Raw genomic sequence first — 21597 nt, forward strand, 5'->3', positions numbered from 1 at the left:
GATTGGAAGTTTTATGAATCACAACTTTTGGTGTGGAAAAAGTTGCCATTTTCCTGAAATTTTTGGGATGGGAAATGTTCGAAATTTCCCGACACTGAAAATCGCAAAACCTACACACAAATTTTACCCTGAAGTGATTGTTTTTGCATTTCTGGAATAAAAACTTCCATTTCCCAGGAATTTAAGACAATTATAGTGCAGAAAACTTCAAGAATTAACCACTTTAAGATGTGACCATTAGGAATTTCCTGCCGTTTGGGATCCCAAAAAGCTGCGAAATCATTTCGTAAATTTTTTTCCCCCCGTTCCAACATCGAAACTTCAGATTCTGCAAACTCCTATTGATTGTATCTGACTATAAGCAAGAGTTTAGTTGTTTTCTAGTAACTGCCCAGTTGGCCTCAATATGCTGTGTTAAACAAATTATTATTGGCCTCTTTGCAGGAATTGAACGTGGAAAAAAGAACATAATGTTTTGTGAATTTCACAGTTATCCTATTTATTAGGGTTAACGTGATGCAACTTCAAACCATTGCCATTCTCAATGGGGGTTGGTAGGGGTCATTCATCCCCCCTGCTTTGTCCAAGTATTCCAAAAAAAAAAAGTCAAAGGCAGGAAAGATGATCAAAGAAAAAATATAATATAAACACTTACGTGAGTGAGTATTGTGTTAAAACAACAATCTTGTAAACGACGTTTCGCAGAGCTACACTCCACTTCTTCATGTTTATTTTTAATCAGCCCATAAAATATTTCGTCACGTGGACAAATCCAAGGAAAAAGGTGACAAAAGAGAGCTGTCTACTAAAAAATATGTATATAACCCCTCCCCACTGTTCAAAAATCCTGGTCACACCACTGCTTTGAACCAATGCCTATATTCATTGCTCATTCTCACCCATATCATTACTAATAATTGGAAATTGTATTCAAAAGTTGTTCAAAATGCTGATTAATATTATTGTGTAAGTATTCCACTCCATTTATATGAATCATTTTGCCTGAGTTTTGCTTTAAAGTAAGCCGCGGTAGCTCAGTCGTTAGAGCATCTGACTACCATGCGAGAGATCTGAGTTCGATCCCCGGCAGGGGAGAACCAGGATTTTTCAACCTGTTCAAGCAGCTCCGACACCCACACAGCATTGTATAAAGTGAGTACCTGGAGGAAACTCTTGGGGGTGGTGGCCAGGAGCATGGTGCTAATCACATCAAGCACACATTTGGCCGTGATCAAGAAAGTGTAGGACCCTAACTCCACACCCCCTATATGCCTTCAAGGCATGGTGCAAAGCACAGGGGAGCACTTTTTTTTTCACTTGCTTTAAAGTATTCAGGAATTACTGTTGTGTAACCACGAATTTCCTTTTCACACAATATTGGTGCAAAATATATGAAAACTTCAATTTTTTGCATAATTTATAATTTCCTCGATAATTAGGGTCTCCAGTATGGCAATTAGTTGTCCTACCAACTGATCCACTGCAAATAGAAATATCATGGAAATTATGCAAAATCTGTAATTTCCATTATTTTTGCAAAAAGTATTGTGGGGAGCAATATATTTTTGTAAAATTGTGAATATTTTAAAGCAAAACTCTCAGATTTATGTGGTATAGTTCTATTTAAAAACTATATTTTAAAATTTATATTCTGAACTTCTTCAAATTGTTTCAATTTCCAGGTGTCGACAACTGTATCTGTGAGAATCGGTAAGGGTGTCAGTCTTGGTATGTGTGTCAGGTCAATATGATATCGGTAAACCATTATTGTAACTTGGTCTTTGTTGTTTTTATGATATCAATTAGACATGATGTGAAAAATCACTTTCTTTTACAAATGAAAACTATTATAATTCCAGATTTGCTACTCAATCTGAAAATGGATTGCTTCTGTACAATGGTCGTTACAATGAAAAACATGACTTCATTGCCTTGGAAATAGTGCACAGGGATGTGCAGTTCACTTTCTCGCTGGGATCCGATGTCACGAGGATAACAGCTTCTGTCCCTGGAGGAGTCAGCGACGGAAAATGGCACGAAGTCATTGTGGAGTATTTTAACAAGGTAATATGTTATTCATATTCTTAATCATCTTTATTACCCTGAAAGATCATTCGATTCTCATTTTTTTAAACCAACATTTTTATATTTCTGGCTCATTAGTGTTTGTCTTGACAGTATATCCACAAATATCTTTAACATAATGAAGAAATATGTTTTTTTTTTTAATGTTTTGAGAATGTTGCATCTTCAAGAGAGGCCTTACTAAAGTTAGAAAAAGTTGCAGGTAAAATGTTATACACTACATGAACCATTTTGATGTTTATATGAAAATGCCATGCTTGAACTATACTAAAATCTGATCCTGTAAATTTTAATAAAACTGAAAATTTGGGGCATTGAAAGTGCCCTTTCTCCCACCAAGTTATGCCTATGATTTAACAATAAATCATGTTTGAACAAGTAACATGTGCTAATACAGGACACACACAAGAGGAATGTAAAAACCAGCCTTTATATATGTAAACTAACTCAATAATGTTAATCATATTATATATTACATTAAAATAATGTATACTATGAACTTTCACAGGACGTGAAAACAAATCGTACAATGCAGGACATCCTGTAAAAATATGATGTCTAACAACCCTAGGTATAAGCCATGTTTAAATTTTATTTATTTATTTCCATTCATGAAATCATAATGTTTTTTGCAATGTAGTATGGTGTTGAATATGTCAAATAAGATGTCAACTTGTAACAATTTCTTGTGATGCAAATATATATTGGTCCTTGTTCATAACAAGACAGCCTGATATGTTGCATTATTGTGAAAAGAAAATCAACAAATAAACTAAAAGTGTATTGCTTTCTTTTATAAGTGCATATCTAATTGATAAATTATGCATCGTTATAAGTTTCAAAGAATGGAAATATAATGTTCGTATTTCTATTTCAGAGTGCAACTGTGAGCCTGGACGATTGTGATACCCTTTTGGCAATCAAATATGGAGATAAGTTGGGGGAGGATTGGGCTTGTGCAAATTTCTCAGAACAAGTCTTGGAAAAGAGGTAAACATGCTGTTTTTATATGCCAGGGATGGAACAGATTTTGTTTGGTACCTGATGTTGGTGTATCAATTGATTGATTTGATGGGTTGATTGATTCAGTTTATTTTTCTTCTCTTTTCTGCCACTTTTGGCTAATTGTGAAGATGAGGATGAGTGATGATGTGATGAAATTGATGATTGGAGACTCAGAAAGAATACCCATACCTAGGACAGGATTCGAACCCAGGACCCCTTGTGTCATAGCACAACATGCTAACCACTCTGCCACGAAAGTCATCATATTTTAACATGTATCAGCTTTAGCACATTTCTATATTTTTGTTATTTTTACATATAATTTCCATATTTTCAAACATTTTTGACATATATTCCATATTCATCCCATTACTGCATTTTACCTTTTTATGTTAGATACCAAAGGTTTTCCATTCATCTCTATTCTGTTCATTTTGTACTCTATTTTAAATCTTGACCATAGACAATGCATCTGTTATTGTAACATTCTTTTCAACAATAGAGAATGCAAAATCAAGCTTTAATTGCAAAATTCATTGCATATTTTAAATATACTTCCATTAGTTCATGAGATAGTGGTCACATTTTGTCAGTATAAATCTGACTTTAGGGACAACAGAAGGACAGTCATGTTTCAGGACTTAAAATTAAGTTTGGCAATCCATCGTTTTGGTAACAGAAAATAAAGGACAGTTTAAATTGAATTTTGTATCACTATGTTTTATAAACCTTATGCATTTTGTGTAGCTAGGTAAGGTGCTTGCTTTATGAAATTGACATTTTTCACAATTGTAAGTCCATATTTAATTCCATATTTTGATTGAAATAACATAATATATATTTACATATCTAACACTCTTTGTAAATCAGTTCCTTGATAATAAACCCAGTAAAGTGGATAAAAGTCCAAACAGTTCATCATGAATCAACCACTGTTGATCAGTTAAAAAGAAGAACAAACAATAAATATAATTTTCTTTGTTGCGATCTGTGTTGCTGTTTGGATTCAGTTCTAATGTTGTTTTATTTACTTTCCAGATGTGCCGTGTTTACAGAAACCTGCCACCGATTTCTGGACCTAACCGGGCCCCTACAACTGGGTGGCCTGCCAAGCCTCCCGACAAACTTCCAGATCCATAATAAGGACTTCGTTGGCTGCCTCAGTGACTTGTATGTGGACCACAAATTTATCGACCTAAACAGGTACTGTTTCCTTTAATTTAATTTAATGTTATTAAAATGCTTTCAAACTTCAAAATTTTATTTGTACTTTTTATGAACTGTATAACACTTGTAGCAGATATGTTTTTGATGATAAATTAGAAATTGAAGAAGTACAAAATGAAATTGTGGATTCTCTTTAGGGCTGGGCCGATATGACTTTGAACCGATGCCGATACTCTTACCGATTCCCACCGATACTTGAAATTTGCAATAATTAAAATTTGTTCAAAATATTGATCAGTATTGGTGTGTCAATATTCTTCTCCAATTATATCCATGAATGCACCAAGAAATTTGGTTTAAAATATTCAAGAATTACATCAGAATATTGAAATAGATGTTATATGAGGGTAAGTCAAAAAGTAAATGCACTCAATTTTTTTTTATATTTCACAGCAACAATAGAAAACTTACAATGACCATTTTTCAACATAGTCACCCTGCACTTCAATACACTTGGTCCAACGTTCCACAAGCTTTCCAATACCCTGAGAAAAAAAGGATTTCGGTTGAGCAGTAAGCCACGTATGCACTGCTTCCTTCACCTGTTGATCTGTGGTAAATCGAAGGCCTTTTAAAGCATCTTTAACTGGACCAAACAGATGGTAATCTGACGGGGCGAGATCGAGACTGTATGCAGGATGCTCCAATACCTCGAAGCCCAGATTCTGAAGAATTTGAGCGGTGTGGGCAGCGGTATGGGAACGCGTGTTGTCATGTAAGAAAAGAATGCCTTCCGACAATCGACCTTGTCGTTTGTTTCGAATTGCAGGCTTCAACTTCTTGGAAAGCCTATCACTGTAGTGTTCACTGTTTATTATTGACCACTTTTCCAGGTAATGTTCCAGAATTAGCCCTTGTGAGTCCCAAAAAAGTGTGAGCATCACTTTTCCTGCAGAGGGTTGACGCTTGAATTTCTTTTTCACTGGATATTCAGGTGTTTCCATTCCATGCTCTGGCATTTGCTCTCAGGTTCGAAGTGATGGATCCCTGTTTCATCTCCAGTGATGATTCTTTTCAAAAAGATTTTACCTACGTGAGCATGATGGTCCAGTAAGTGCCGACAGATTCTCACACTATTGCGCTTGTACTCTTCAGTGAGTTGTTTAGGAACCCATCTCGCACAGACTTTATGAAAGTTGAGCCTGTTATGGATAATTTCCTATGCAGAACCATGGCTAATGTGCATTTGGTTTGCCACTTCATCAATAGTCACTCGTCGATTATTCAGAATAAGTACACAGACTTGCTCAATGTTGTCATCAGTAGTGGATGTGGCTGGATGTCCTACTCCTTCCTTGTCTTTCACGCTTGTTCGACCACTTTTGAACTTTTCAATCCACTGGTAAACACTTCGCCGCGGTAAAACATTGTCACCGTATTGTGCTGAAAGTCTTCTATGGATTTCAGCTCCTGGTACACCTTCAGACCACAAAAAACGGATTACGGAACGCTGTTCTTCTGTGGTGCACACGGACAGTGGCTCTGCCATATTTACTTCCCAACAGTGCAGAGCAAACTTAAGTGATGGTGCTCTAACCTGCCACAAGCGAAGACAAAGGTGCCATCTATTGGCTTGCGAGTGCAGAAAGCTGTACAGCCAACCTACAGACGAAAAGTAAAAAAAATGCATTTACTTTTGACTTACCCTCGTATAATCACAAAATATAGTTTTTCGTGGAAAATTGGTGCAAAATAAAAATAAAGTTTGAGTTTTGCATAATTTCCAGGATAGATAATTCAGAATTATTTTCCTGTAGTTTACGGTTATTACAAGCATAAGAAAACAGTTTTTCTTTGTGACGTTTCAGGAGAACACACGCTCCTTTCATCAGACATTTATTTTAATTTTGACTAAAGTAAACAATTTCACAGAAACCTCTCGAAACCCTATGACTAAAATAATAAATGAAGTAAAAAAAGTAATTGAAAGCAGTATCACGATACCAAGAGAAATGAAGAAAAAACTCATTGTCAAAAATTCAACCCTGCCGATTGCCTTTGGACTACCAAAAACTCACAAACCCGGAACTCCAATACGACCCATCATTGCAACTTTCACACATCCTGCATACAAACTATCCAAATATTTAGTTGAAAGACTTGATAACAAACACCATTCAGTGTTAAAAATGCATATGAAGTGAAACAGAAACTAAAAAATATTGTTTGGAATATTGAGTATCGTATTGCAAGTTTTGATGTTGAAAATTTATATCCTAGTGTCCCAATAGAAGGTGCCACAGATGTACTTTATATTTGATGGCAAAATCTATCAGCAAAGTAATGGTCTATCAATGGGAAACCCAGTATCCGGAATCATCTCCAGCATTTTCCTTCATTACATAGAATCTCCAATTGTTAATGAAATAGGTGCGGATATCAAACTCTACATCAGATATGTAGATGATGTGCTAATTATTGCTAAAAATGAGAACACCATCATGGACGTATTTAAATTGTTAAATGAATCACATCGTCGCATAAAATTCACTTGCGAACCCATGAATAACAATGTAATTTCTTTCCTTGATCTGCAAATTAAGACAACTGACTCAGCAATTCAAACATCAGTCCATAGGAAAAAATTAGCGGGGGAAAAATACATCCATGCCAATTCAGAACATTCGCGTATAACAATGGATAACATATTTTTAAATTTTTTCCTGAGAGCACAAAGACTATGTTCTAATAATGAGGATATCAAAAGTGAAGAAGAAAGGCTTTTTAATATAGCAAAAGAAAATGGCTTTCACACTAACAGAATAAACCAAATCAAAAAACAAGTTCCAAGAAAACTAAAGGAAAAGAGAAATACAGACAAAGATGAAAAATCTGTTGAAAAGAAATTTGTGTGCATTCCATTCCACAAGGGATTCTCACATAAAATTGCAAAAATTTTTAGAAGTTTTAATTTCAAAATTGTTTTTAAATCACCAAGAAGTTTGGAATGTACATTTAATGAATTCAAAATGAGAAACTCTCTACCAGATGTGGAAACCACAGGAATATATAATATAAGTTGTTCATCAAAGGATTATGTGGGACAAACAGCAAGGAAAATGGCAATAAGATGGCACGAACATGATTTGGACATTATAAATCTAAACCCAAGAACAGGTTTGTCAACTCATATCATCGAAGAGAAGCATTTGATTAAAAAGAGAAGGGTTTTAAAAAGATTAACGGGAAACACAGAGTTGAATGTCTGGGAAGCTTCGTTCATTGCAGAAGAACACTGTAATAAATTAAATAATGAAAATGGTAACATAGATCCAGTATGGAGTTTTCTCTTTCACAAATGGAGTAAGCCACCATCTTTAAAATTTAATGTAACAGAAAACATCAAGAGACTTTGTGAAAACAATGATGAATTTGAATTACCTGATGATATTTGGGATTCATAATTTTAAAAAAAAATCTGAAATAAAAATAACAGACTGCTTTTTTCACAGTTAAGTTGCTATATTACAACAATGTAACATTAACAACATCCATTATATAACGAATTCTTTTTGTTTAAAAATTACTAACCATTGTTATAACTGTATCTTCAGTCAAAATGAAAATAAATGTCTGATGAAAGGAGCGTGTGTTCTCCTGAAACGTCACAAAGAAAAACTGTTTTCTTATGCTTGTAATAACCGTAAACTACAGGAAAATTAACAGAATATTACTTAAAAACAGCTTCGCGGAAAATGTGAGTAGCTGAATTATCTATTACCCCATCTCTCATTCCCATAGTATGAATTCCATGCTAATTAGACTGCAAAAGTGTCACGTGGCATTTTTGCGGACCCTGTAAAAGACTAAAATGCCAGAAAAGTATCGGCTGGTATCGGTAGATAAATTCCAATTGATGCTTTTCCAATACCAATACCACTGGTATCGACTGATACATCGGCATCGGTATCGGCTCAAGCCCTAATTATCTTCTATATAATGTGATCGAATATGAATTCTGTCCAAAAACTGAACTTTCAAAATAGTGCACCAATGTATCAATACATTCTCTTCCACATCTGGTATACGCAGAGGTATTCTTTAGAAGTGGAATTCCTTTCTGACTTGGCACCCACAAGAAATTTACTATGTAGAAATTTTAGCAAAAAAAAATTTAAAAAATGCAGATTCAGAATTGAATAAACTACATAGGAATATTAGCGAAAAATGTAAACTCAAGACTCAAACCAGGTTCGACCAGATTTATAATTTTCAAAGCAAAATTTGTTGTTATTTTTTTGCAAAAATAAAGAAAATAACAAGTGTGAACATTTCCTTTTTTTTCAGTTATGTGGCTGACAATGGAACAATTGCTGGGTGCCCTGAGAAGAAGTCATTTTGTGCATCCAAACCTTGCAAGCATGGAGGAAAATGCTCTGACGGTTGGGGAACCTACCTGTGCCAGTGTCCAGAAGGGTGGAGCGGAAAGGACTGTGGTGAAAGTGAGTTTTTCCCCATTGTAATGTTTCTGTACAGAAGGGAGAAAATTGCAGTTGTTATGCAATCATTAAAACACACCCTGAAATTTCTATAATTTATATTTATTTTTGACAGACAAGTCAGTTAATGGTAAATAAGAATCAGGATGCAAGGTTGTTTTTCAGAATTAGGTGTAAGTTGCAAATTTTTCAGTAAGCCCTAACAACAGCAGAATTCTCCTGACTGTTAAAATCTCCGTTTCTACCCCCCCCCCCCCCTGAAAATATATATACTAGTTAGATAAATTTTTAAACTCAGAATACATTAATAGAATAGAAAACATCATTAGTAAACACTTTTTCAGTTTCAATCAGTTGTTAAATATTTTGGAGGTAATTTTATACTACTGCATTGGCAGTTATTTTATTAAAATGGCAATATGGTCTAAATTTGCCATAGGATACCATGATAAATAAAAGAAACACACTAGTTTTTATGCTGTAGTTTGTGTTTCCAGTCTCTAATAAATGGATACAATCCTTGAGCACAGGGAGGAGGGTTAAAGGTAGTAAAAACATGACAGTAAGATGAAGTAAATGTAACCTTTACATGGCAGAGCCTCGTCCGAGGGTAAATTCTCTGCAGATGGGACCTTTTCAAGCATGTGCTTTTCAAAGTTGCGGCAAAGTACAAAAAAAAAAACATACCTCTAGAACTAGTTGTCGTAGATTGATGAAATTGGTTTTATTTTCTTTCTTGAAGACAGGGCTTTTAGCAGAAGTAAAATTTATATATTGTGCCTCCCAGTGTTAAAGGAAGAAGAAGAAGAAAATACCAAATAATTATATAGTGAGAAAAGGAAAACAAGCGATTTTTTCAAATGCTGCTTGTTAATAATAGAAACAATGCATATATTGTTTTGTAATTGAAGAATATAATACCTTTAGATGTATACTAAAGAACAAAAAAGACAGAACTGAAATATCAAGTATAATTTTTAAGAAATGGCACATAAATTGCTGCCACGAGATCGAAAATCAGGCCTTTGCCACCGCATCCCCCCCTGGACTCTTAATTGTTGCACGTTGCTGAAAGTGTAACCTTTTACTCATTGTTATATGTATTTTTTTTTTTTAAAATGCACTGGTTTAGAAGTTATACCAATTTTAATAAATTTGTCTCATCATTTTTGGGAAAACAAAGGACTTTTTTCAATCTTCCCTTGTTAATAATAGTAACACTGGATATATTGTTTTGTAATTCGAGTATGTCATACCATCATATATGTATACTAATGAACAAAAAATAAAGAACGGAAATATCTTTAATAGTTTTCAAGGTTCTTTAATAGTTTTCAAGGAATGGTACAGTAATTGTTGCCACATGGCGCTGATCGAAATATCGTCCGTCCTCAATGGAAATTCCGGTGCGGTCGAAATGATGACCGTCTGTCTGCTAAAGGTTAAGGAGTGTTTTGTTTTAACATTATAATGAAAATATTTTGTGCTTATTTTTTTTTAACATTATAATGAAAAGATTGTGTGCTTATTTTTATATTTCTTGCCTCAATGTCAAGTATATTTGGATGTAACCCTCCCCCTTTGTTCCCTGCATTTGCAAATTACCTTTGTAGTTTAGTGTTGCATCATTGTACCCAGTGCAAGATCCTCGCAGGTTGATTGTGAATGTGATTGTATCTGGATGTTGTTTGTGATTCCTTAGCTATCAAACCTCCGTGGCATTTCCGAGGCGATGGAATCTTGATGTTCAACCCCTTGCTGCGATCCATCCAATTGCCGTGGCTGAACAGCCTGTCTATTCGCACCTTACAGAGAGATGCATTTCTTATGAGCATCGTAGTCAGTCACAATAGCTCGTCAGTTATAAGTGTGAGTAGAAATACTTTTTTTTTTCATATAATTGCTAGATATTTATTATCAGTGTTGCATGAATTAGTTTGTTTGCTAGGTTCATATTATGGTGCTCAAAAAAATTGTTGCATAATCTGATATTTACAGAATGGCAGTCTCAGGTAGAATGTAAAAACCTTTATTTGAAAGCATTTTACACAAAACAAAAGGAAGAAAAGTACACAAAATTAACCACAACAACCGAGGTGCCTAATGAGTTTAAACAATCTCAATAGCCATTGCTGATACAGCCGTTCTTCAGGACCCAGTGGACCTCTCTACACAATGCGTCGCGCTTTACACCAGGTTGTACAAAGTATCCTGAGGAATACAATCCCATTCCTGTATGGCAGCCTTGGTGAGATGTTTGAGGGTCTGTGGTGGGTCGGACAATTGGCGATTGCTGTCGTCGGGAGTTTCCATGAATTTTCGATGCAGGTGAGATAGGGTGAATGTGCTGGCCATGGCATGCAATAGATTCTGCAGGACAGGAGCACAGAATTGTCATCAGGAATATGTGTGATATACATCATATTTTCAAAATATGCAACAACTATTTTAAGTACTGTTTATAGATGATGTTGGCAAACCATCAATTGCTAAATGATTGTATGTTAATAATGTATAATATGTACTAATTAATTATTTCATTCTCATTTCTGCTTGTTTTTTTTATGTTTTATGCATGAGACAGATTTATCGACACTGTATAGATATCAAAAGTGTATTGGTTCATTAGTAAAACTCAATATTTTACTACATACCTATAAATAGCTTAGTGCAAAATTTGCTCATTGTGTTGTTATTTTTATGTAAGTTTAATAAGCTTACATAGCCACAAACCTATTGTGAATATGTAGACAACAGCGAAACCAACCCACCTGAGGATTCACATGAATGCACCAGAATAGTGGTGAGCCCTTTGTGAGCCCATTCCTCTGGAAGGAATTTTAAGCATGTGAAATATCTGTTTCTTCGAAAGAAGAGTAATTATTAGAGGCACATATTTTTGGTAAATAAAAAAGCAACATTTCAGTACCAAAACCGAGTCAATTTCAGGTTCAAAAGTGGTAAATAAAATTAAATTTCGGTGTTATAGTGGTGAAAAAGCAGTATCAAAACAATATTTTGGTTTTAAAATTGTGAATATAATCCTCAACATTTGATTTAAAAACTGCACTTACTACACAAAATAAACATATCCCTTCTAATAACACATTTGTGTTGTTACCAGAATATTATGTGTATTCTTGTACAAAGGGGTCCATTTTTGCTTCTCAAATATTTACAGCACAATTAATCAATTCTCCTTGAATTGCATAACTCACAGGATAATTCTGACTTCAGAAAGTGTTGCGTCGGTATATATACTCCAAATTTTGTGTTTAAGAGTCTATTTTGCAGTTCATTTTGCATTATTTCGTGACAAAACAGGGTAGGAAAATGCACCTCACACCTTTCAGAAACATGAAAAATTACAATGGGTTATTTCACATTTCGTGTTTTCGTCAAAAACGAAATATGCATGCCTCTAGTAATTATCGACAATGTGTGTGTATGTACCCTCAAATTTTATATTAATAAATATATTATGGCATAATCATAGAGAGTATTAGTTCAATTATGTCTAGGCTTGTTCACAAAATATAAAATTTGGTTTTAATTAGTGAGGGTGACTGAATCTAATTGAATCTTTTAGTTTCTAACTAACTATTTTAACTTTTAGTTTCTTAGATATTATACGAGAAGATAGAAGTTTATGAAGAGAAAAGTAACATGCATTTCCTGAATTATGTCTGCATTTTATTTTTATCTTTTAGTTTCGTTAATTTCATTTGGTAAGTGCTGATTTTCGTTGTAATGTTCTATTTTGGACAGTAAAAAATTCCAGTTAATCAAAATATTCTTCAATAAGTTTGTTAATAAAAATTGCTGCCCAAACTAAATTGTTTGTGGTTCCCGTCCATCAACCTCCAAATTTGGGGGCAGGAAGCACATGCCCCCACCTTGCTAGATCCTTTGATCGTTCACCGTCGCGATAGGATCTGCTCTTATTGATGGTGAGCCCTGAGCTAAAGGCCATCTTTCCAGGTGGTTGCCAGCTGCAAGTCGCAAACTGCAGAACCTCCCACGGTCCAGTATAATTGACGCCAGGGCCTGGTACCAGGCCATAGGCTGCCAATTTCGAAACATTGCACCTTATGGAATTTTAAGCATGTGCAATTTTTCAGAATTTGAAATATCCGTTTCTTCGAAAGGGGACTAATTATCATAAATGGCTTGACTCGCCTTAATTCTAAAGATCTACTTTCAATTTCACCATTGCCACTTTCTTTCTCTTCACAGCTGAAGAATGGTTTCATCCAGTACAATTACAATTCGGAGAAAGTGTCGCTGGATGGAGCATTTGTGAGTGATGGACGGTGGCACCACATAGAGATCAAATGGATGTCCGGAGAGGTGTGGATCAATCTCGACTATGGCCAGTATGAAGTGACTGCCCCTGTGAAAGAGAAAATTCAGGGGTTGTATGTTGGTAAGACTGTCATTGGAGGACCTGACCCCACAGAGAGGAACACCAACAGGATCATTACCAGCTACTTTGATGGGTGCATACAGGTATGTTTAATGTTATTTTTGAAGTACATCTTTTTATGAATGAACATTTTGAATTGTGTGGTACTTACGAGCTAAAGGATATTTTTTTAAAAAGTAACGTTTCCACATGGCAGTCATTGACGTAATGCAGTACAATTTCAATTACTAACCTTCATTTAATTCAGGTACTCACGTTTTCCGCGAAGCTGTTTTAAGTTACTTTCTATTAATTTCGGTAGCCACTGCCACCATCCTCGGAATTCGTTGTGTCATTGCTTGGAGTGTTTCTGCTGTTTCTTCCTAAATCGCTACTAGGTGTGCTGTTGTCACCTTTATGTCTGCACATGTGTCATATGCTGTTCACCGGTGTTAATTGCTGCAGTAAGGGAAGCCAGGCATGGTGTGCCTGACCACTATCTATGTTGAGTTCATGGTTGTAGTGAGTGATGGTGTGTGTTTCCTTGATTTTTGTGTTTATGAGAGTGTGTGCTTTGTATTTGACATGTACGAGGGTGTGCTGAAAAGTAATGCCTCCTATTTTTTTGTGACGGTGTAAAGACATTTTGGATTTTGAGCAACCATGCATTATACTCTTCAGACTTTCCCCCTTCTCCATTCCAAGTTTCAAACTTCTATCACCAGGGGTTGCTGAACTAGAGTGAGGAAAATGGCAGCATGTAACCATTCTATGTCGGTGCACCTGAAACTGTGTGTGGTGACGGAGTATCTAACTGCAGAAAATGTGTCCCCCAATTGACATTCATCAGAGAATGAAGCCTTTTTTATGGAAATGAATGTGTAATGTCAGTACTGTATGATGTTGGGCTGTTCATGCTCACAATGAAAACCCCTTCCAAGGAACTCTCAATGTGTGTGACAATGAACTTCTTGAGAGTTAAGCATTCCTTGGCAGGTGTTTTCATTGTGAGCATGAACAGCCCAACATCATACACTACTGACGTTACACATTCATTGCCATAAAAAGCCTTCATTCTCTGATGAATGTCAATTGGGGGACACATTTCCTGCAGTTAGATACTCCGTCACCACACGCAGTTTAGTGCATTATAATTCTAAATTAGCAAAGAATTTGTATTTCAAGATGTGCTATGTTGTCTCCTCAGGATGTTCGGGTGGGAAGCATGCAGTCTGTTCTTCAACATCCGACGGACGTAGAGAATGTGCACGAAGGTTGCGGCTCCTTGGACCCATGTTCCCAGGACAGGTGCCCGCCTCACAGCAAGTGCATGTCGGAATGGGAACACTACAAATGCAAGTGCGACACAGGTAAGGGCCGAGTTAGCTTCATGTCAGAATATTTATCCATTGTGGTTTCAGCCTCTGCAGTGATCAGTCAAATTTGATTCAATGAATATTTTTAAATAAAGAAAGTGTCTTGATGACTGACTTGGGGCATTCTGATATTCTAAATTTTGAAAAATTAAATCTATTTAGAATTTTCCCAAAAGCATCCATTATTGTTGACATATTTGTAAGGATGTGATGAGGTGGTTTTGTGGTATATCTGCTGATATGGATAGAGTACCAGTGGTACAGTCCCTAATATACAGGTTTAGCCTAAAAGAAATAGACACTTTCAAAGTTTTACAGAAAGAATAGTTTTAATAATAGGGCTGAAATACTTACGTGGTTTGAAGAGTACGTCCTGAAGAGTTTACATTGGTAAGTTACAAGTTTTCTATGTGTGACCCTTTTGTAACACGACAGATATCAATGCGATGGTCCATCTCTCCTCTCCCAGGACTTTTCCCCTTGCACAGACAACCAGTTTTCTCAATTTTTTTTCTCCAATCGTAGTTTGACTACCTAGTGGGTGGTTGTTTGCCATACTGTGTTCTAGCCGGACCCTGTAGCCAAGTGGTTAGCACATCGCACTGCGATGCCAAGGGTCCCGGGTTCGAATCCTGCTCGGGCTTGGTTGTTTGTGAATGTCCATTCATCAATTTCATCACTCATCCCCAACTTCGCAAATTAGCCAAGAGGCACAAGATGCAAAGTAAAATAAACTAAATCAATCAATCAATCATACCGTGTTCTAAAACGATGCTGCACAATAGTAACATAATTTGTTTTTGCAAATTCAATCACACAGAAAGCCTTCTCCACCTGGCTAGCGGCCATACTGCTCGACTTATGTCAAGGGTGCTCATGTGATGCTGATGTTACAAAGACAAACTAAAAGCGGAGGTCATAAACTTGAAGACTTTCTCTATACAACAGTACTAAATGTTTTCTGATGTAACAAACAAATTTCAATTTATAAAGCATTTAAACTGTCTATTTCTTTTAGGCTAACCCTGTATGATATGTTAAGGATAGACCAACTGGTACAAATAAAATACCAATACTGATACTCAAAGCTAATACTCTTTAACAATCTGAAAAAAAAAAAAAAAAAAAAGAAAGATACCATGAAGAACCAGAATAGTGCATTCATTCCTTTAATTAATGATTGTAACCAGCTGATTCCAATGGGTTTTGCCTGCAATTTTAGAAATTTACCTTGTAAAACCATGATACGAGAATGGAACAGTAATCAGATGTCAGAATAATTCACTCAATTATAACGTAATTGTTCAGGGTGATTCTCTTCCTAGAGGCCCCAAACTATTTCCTATAAAAAATTATGTTATTGAGAAAATGACTCAAATTTATATACACTTACCTTCAGCAATGCAAAACAGGGCCTGCTCATGATCGATGCTGAAAATAGTCTCCCTTCACACTTGAATGCGTTTCTCCAAATTCTGGAATACTTTTCTCAATGCATCAAAGCTAACAGTTTGAATCTCTTGGCGTGTAATGTAGTTTTGCTTTCTTTGCAGCTCTTTGACACTTGGAATATGGGAGATTAGGCTCTTGGGAAAGTTTTCATAGGGATTTGAATGGTGACACCAGTAATTGCTCCTTTACATTGTGTATTGTTTCTTCAGACATTTTGCAGCCTTCATGTTGTGTAAGAAATGCCATCTGGTATGCTTTAAATGAACCTGCTTATCAGTATTTATAAACAATGACCATGCGCTGTTCGAGTGTATATGTCGTTACTCACGCGATATTCAACTCACACCTGCCAAGATGCAAGGATGCGGAACAAAGGCAAATGAAAGTCACTGGACGAGTCCATTATATCGCTGGAGGTCCATTCTGTTTTGCATCATTGTCGGTATGTGTATATAAATTTTCACGCCATTATTCCAATAACATAAAATTTTATAGGCAATAGTTTGGTGCCTCTAGCAAGAGAATCACCAATGTAAGTATCATATCAATAAAATTCTTGGGAATTTTACCAATAAACTGATAACATCAATATAATCACCACTGATTAGTCTTGTCTCATTCCCATAATATAGATATAAATTTTGCCTTGTTGTTCATTAATTTACAAACGTACAATACATAGGATGATCTCTTTTTCTCCACAGGCTATGTTGGTTTTGCTTGCGTGGATATCTGTGATGTGAACCCATGTGAGAACGAAGGATACTGCATGAAAGACAGGAAGAAGAAGCGTGGCTACAAATGTGAATGCAATTCCAATGAATTCTCAGGTTTGTGTTTCTCCTCTGCAATAAAATATAACTCACTTTTAAACTGAACACGACTCCAACTGGCAGCTGGGAAACAGCGATTCAGCGATTAGTTGAATTTTCTTCGACTGAGATAGGGCATTTTCGAATCACAAGGTACCGAACGTTGTTCGCGGAACGAAACAAATTAGTGTTGCCAAACGTACTGTAAAGCAAGAAAGGGTTTTCTCAGTCAGCACCAGAAATCAGCAGGTTCAACTACACACGTGGTTCTGCATGATGAAGTTTCCGGAAGGACCACCCACAGGTCGGAATGCAGGTGGACACACAGTCATATAAAGACAACTGGCAAAAACAGAAGTACACTTTGCAACGTTGCTTCGGGAGAGCGATGTGATCCCTTCAGCTTTTACTTCGCAACTGAATTTGTTGACACCCATCGGACCACATGCCTTCGAAAATGATTGGGGGACAGGATGGGCAGAAATAGCCATCAAGGTCAACCACCAGTTGGAGTTGCGTTCAGTATAATTGGGTCAAAAATTGCATTTTGAGTCCTAATATTCTGTGAAGCCTTTTTAGTTTAGGGCCATTTTCCTACTAATACCAATATAAATTGTTTTAGTTACCTGTTAATTGTACTTGAAGTACGAGGATGGTGTGTGGCAAAAGTGAGATTTTCATGCTGCTCTTATTTTAGCAACAAGTTAGTCTTATTAAATCTTGATAATGAAGGCAGTGGACCTTTGAAACTAACTGGTTTCTAGAATAAGGAGAGCAACATGTATTTACAAAACTTTATTTTCACCATGTTTACCACACCACATCGTCAGTACAGAACAATTGTTCATAGATCTTATTTGAGTTGAATTACAGTGGAACCTCGATTTAACATTCCTGAATTTAAATTTTCCTCCATTATATATCCAATATTCATGGTCCCAGCATAGTAAGATGTTATAAAATTTTCCCCAATTTTAAGTTTTTTTTCTATCTTAGTAACCCGATGAACATAAAATTGAGCTTCCACTGTATTGTCATTATGAAAAAGAGAAATGGGAGCTTTCATACTGAAGCAACAAGTGATAAGTGGCATCTGAAACATGTCACTTGGAAGTGAACCTTCATAAATAAATGAAACCTTTCACACTGAACTGATACAAGTTGCTCATACTACTTGTTGCTTGCTTGTCACTCAGACTGTGCAGTTTTCTCAATATCATGCATCGTGCCGCCTCAGTCTGGTCATGCATGCACAGTGTTTTTTAACATTAAAGGTGTCCATGTCGTGTGTCACTTTGGTGTGAAACTGCCATGCCACTTGTTACCTGCCACCTGTTGCTTTGGTCTGAAAGCTTACTAAGAGTACTTGTAAATGTAGTAATTTTTTTGGTACTTTTGGAATCAAACACACAAATGCCGGCCCCCATGGCAGAGTGGTTAGCACATCGCTCTATGATGCCAGGGGTCCCGGGTTGGAATCCCATCCTGGGCAAGAATGTTTGTGAGTGTCCATTCATCAATTTCGTCATATCATCACTCATCCCCATCTTCGCAAATTAACCAAAAGTGGCAGAAAAAGTGAAATGAAACAAAGCAAATCAATCAATCAAACACACACATGTTGACTTTCTCTCTTATTACCTTAAGAGCATCTTTCATTGAATGTTTTTATGTATTTTAAATCTAGGTAACTATTGTGATGTGAAAGTCGACCAGCCATGTCCTACTAGTTGGTGGGGCTACCCAGTATGTGGACCATGTCACTGTGACATTGACAAGGGTTATGATCCCAACTGCAACAAAACCACTGGTGAATGCTACTGTAAGGTATGTATAAGGACAACAGTTGTCTTTATTAAAGCATGACTTAAACCCTTGTACCAACATAATAAGTAAAAGAAACATGCATGTACACACTGATCTGCACAACTGAATGGCTAGTGCTCTTGCCTTTGGCATGAGTAGTCCCAGATTTGATCCCCAATTTGGTGTTGACACAACATCGTAAAGATAATTGGGGAGCTATTTTGCAAGATGAAGTGTCCTAGAAAGCCAGTTGATGGGACTTAATGCAGTGCACTATTATACAAGGTGCCATGGAGCCAACTGACACATTTCAAATTTGAATATTGCACTGGCACGATAGCTTGTCGTGGTTGGCGGGAGGGGAACGGTAGAGTAGAGGATGCCATTTGATATAGCCAGTTGCAGTGGAGCATTGCAACAACATGTTACCTGTGTTCGTAGTTATTACGAAACGAAGTCTGTGACAGGAATGCAGTGTGTCTTTAGAGGACAGTTCGGTGTTGGTTGACATGGACATGTCTTGGCTTGGGTGAAGAAGCCATAATTGACGAAGTTAAGGCTATTGATGAGCCCCTACAGAGACATGTGTACGGCAAATTCCAGACACGCTTACAACAGCATTGATGTAAATGAAGGCCATCTGCCTGATGTAGTTTTTTAAAAAATGAGCTTTTAATCTGCAAGTAATAAATAGCATACTTGGACGTATTTATAGACAGTTTCGCTTATTTTTTCCTATTTCCATATATTATCTATGACCATTTGAAATGTGTCAGTCGGGTCTGCGACACCCTGTATACACTTCAAGTCACCAGTGTTGCAAAAAAACATTTGTAATATCATGCAGTTCTTAAAAATGAATCATTTATTTTAAAGAAGTTGTTGCTGAAACAGTGTTCATGAACTTTGTATTTCTTTCTGTTCTGGGTACCAGGATTGAATGTTCAGTCTAACAAAATATTCAATTTCATAGATTTTTGTCTGTTTATTTTGTAGGAAAACCATTATCAGCCGGATGACTCTGACAGGTGCTTCGATTGCAATTGCTACTCCACAGGATCATATGGAAGTCAGTGTGATGCTCAGACTGGGCAGTGCAAGTGCCGGAAAGGTGTCATTGGTCGTCGCTGTGATTCTTGCTCCAATCTTTACGCTGAAGTTACATTGAGAGGATGCGAAGGTGAATATAATTTCTTTAAATCATGGAGTTGTTATTGTAATGGAAGTCACACAAGATCTTAATATACTCACCTTCTGAGATAATGGGAGAGTGTAATGATAAATCAGTAGCAATTATGCTGCATTTGGTTCTTTAAACAATTAACAGTTCTCTCCGATCTGATGGCTTTACCATTGTGTACGGGTTTAGTGGGACCACAGGCAAAAGGACTTGAGGGGAGGGGAGGGGTAGAGTGGAGCATGCTTCCTTATGTCCCAAGTTCAACAGGTGGACTTGAGGCTTCTCGCTTAAAGTTCTTTGTTTGTGGTCACTCTGTAATTATAATTATAATAAGAAAATAATTATCACTCTGTAATGCTGTCACTTTGTAACCAAGGTGTTCTGGATTCTATCCTTGGTGGAGGCACATTGCAGACCAGCAACAACCGAGCATCACCCAGCAATAAAGTTAATTCAGTAGTATCACACTTTAAACTGTAGCCCCAGTCCAAATTAGCCTATCTGAACAGACAAACAAATTGGCTTGTCTGAAGAAAGTGACAATATATACAGCTCGACCAAGATAGGAAAAAATCTGGCAAACTCTTGTGTGCCCTTGTCTCTCCTTTTCCTATTCAGTCATGCAACGTGACATTAGCAATATGTTACGTAGTGAACAGTTAAAACTAACGGGTAGATTTAAAAGTGCACATTACATTCTTTAACATATGTTTGTTTCTCTTGTCTTTATAGTTGTTTATGATGGCTGTCCTCGTAGTTTTGCCAAAGGACTCTGGTGGGAACGAACCCCTTTTGGGAAAACAACCGTCCAATCATGTCCTTCCAAATCCCATGGCAAGTCAGCAAGGATCTGCGACGATCAGCTAGGTTGGCTGGAGCCTGACTTGTTTAATTGCACATCGGATGCATTTTTAGACTTAAGAAAAGTTGTAAGTACATTTGTTTTTACATCTGCTTAAATTACATTAAAGTGGTTAAATGCTATAACATTGTAATTCAGAATATCTAGGTTTGATTCGCATTCTATACAGACCGTATGATGGTGCAAGTTTCTGTTTCTGTGTGTGCTGTCATTATATCCTTGTATCTGATGTAAGTGTGGTAATGTCCTATCTTGATAATTAAATATTGAATATGTACCAGTTGTTTGCCTGATGTATAGGGGTTTCCAATAAAAATGATATGATTTTGAAATGAACTGGCAACTATGATTCAAATGTTATAACTGTCACTAGTTGTCATTTGTGTTTAATATACTGTGACAATTCATCATAGCTAAATACACACTTCAAGAACGTTTGATTATTATCAAAAAAAAAAATGAAAATAGACATTCTATTGAACTTGAAACAGATCATAATTTTGGGCAAAAAATTATCTTCTCAGATGAAGCTCATTTCTGGTTAAGTGGATATGTTACGAGGGTCACTATTTATATTTTGAGCCTAACAATGAAAAAACAGGAATTTGGCATTGAAAACTGCTTTATTGTTTTTCGAAGTATTCTCCTTTATGGTCAATATACTTTTGCATTCGTTCGAAGCATTTGTCAAAGCAGTTTTTCCAATCTTCTTGAGACACCTCCATAATATGGTTTTTGAATGCATCAATGGCATCTTCCGCCGACGAAAATCGTTGTCCACGCAATTTATTCTTGACATTCGGGAACAAGAAGAAGTCATTGGGTGCCAAATCAGGACTGTACGGTGGATGACCCATCAATTCGATTTTTTGACTGTTCATAAAGTCGGTTGTTAGACGAGATGTGTGACAGCTGGCATTGTCTTGATGAAGAATGATCCGACGGCGT

The 21597-nt window shown here is 36.4% G+C and overlaps 1 protein-coding gene across 3 annotated transcripts in view; it reads left to right on the forward strand.

The window, feature by feature from the left end:
- The window catches only part of stan (Protocadherin-like wing polarity protein stan), a 501606-nt gene that overhangs the window by 429413 nt on the left and 50596 nt on the right, over positions 1-21597 (forward strand). For all 3 annotated transcript variants that reach the window (XM_083112512.1, XM_083112510.1, XM_083112511.1), the window contains 11 exons: positions 1860-2064; positions 2963-3075; positions 4129-4293; positions 8605-8759; positions 10459-10625; positions 12993-13265; positions 14369-14531; positions 16694-16819; positions 18489-18628; positions 19604-19787; positions 20520-20716. In XM_083112512.1, the coding sequence (XP_082968638.1) occupies positions 1860-2064; positions 2963-3075; positions 4129-4293; positions 8605-8759; positions 10459-10625; positions 12993-13265; positions 14369-14531; positions 16694-16819; positions 18489-18628; positions 19604-19787; positions 20520-20716 (1888 nt within the window). The remainder of the gene's footprint in view (positions 1-1859; positions 2065-2962; positions 3076-4128; positions 4294-8604; positions 8760-10458; positions 10626-12992; positions 13266-14368; positions 14532-16693; positions 16820-18488; positions 18629-19603; positions 19788-20519; positions 20717-21597) is intronic.

This window comes from Lepisma saccharinum, chromosome 26, assembly GCF_977018435.1.
Source record: "Lepisma saccharinum chromosome 26, izLepSacc3.1, whole genome shotgun sequence".
In the NCBI taxonomy this organism is placed as follows: domain Eukaryota; kingdom Metazoa; phylum Arthropoda; class Insecta; order Zygentoma; family Lepismatidae; genus Lepisma; species Lepisma saccharinum.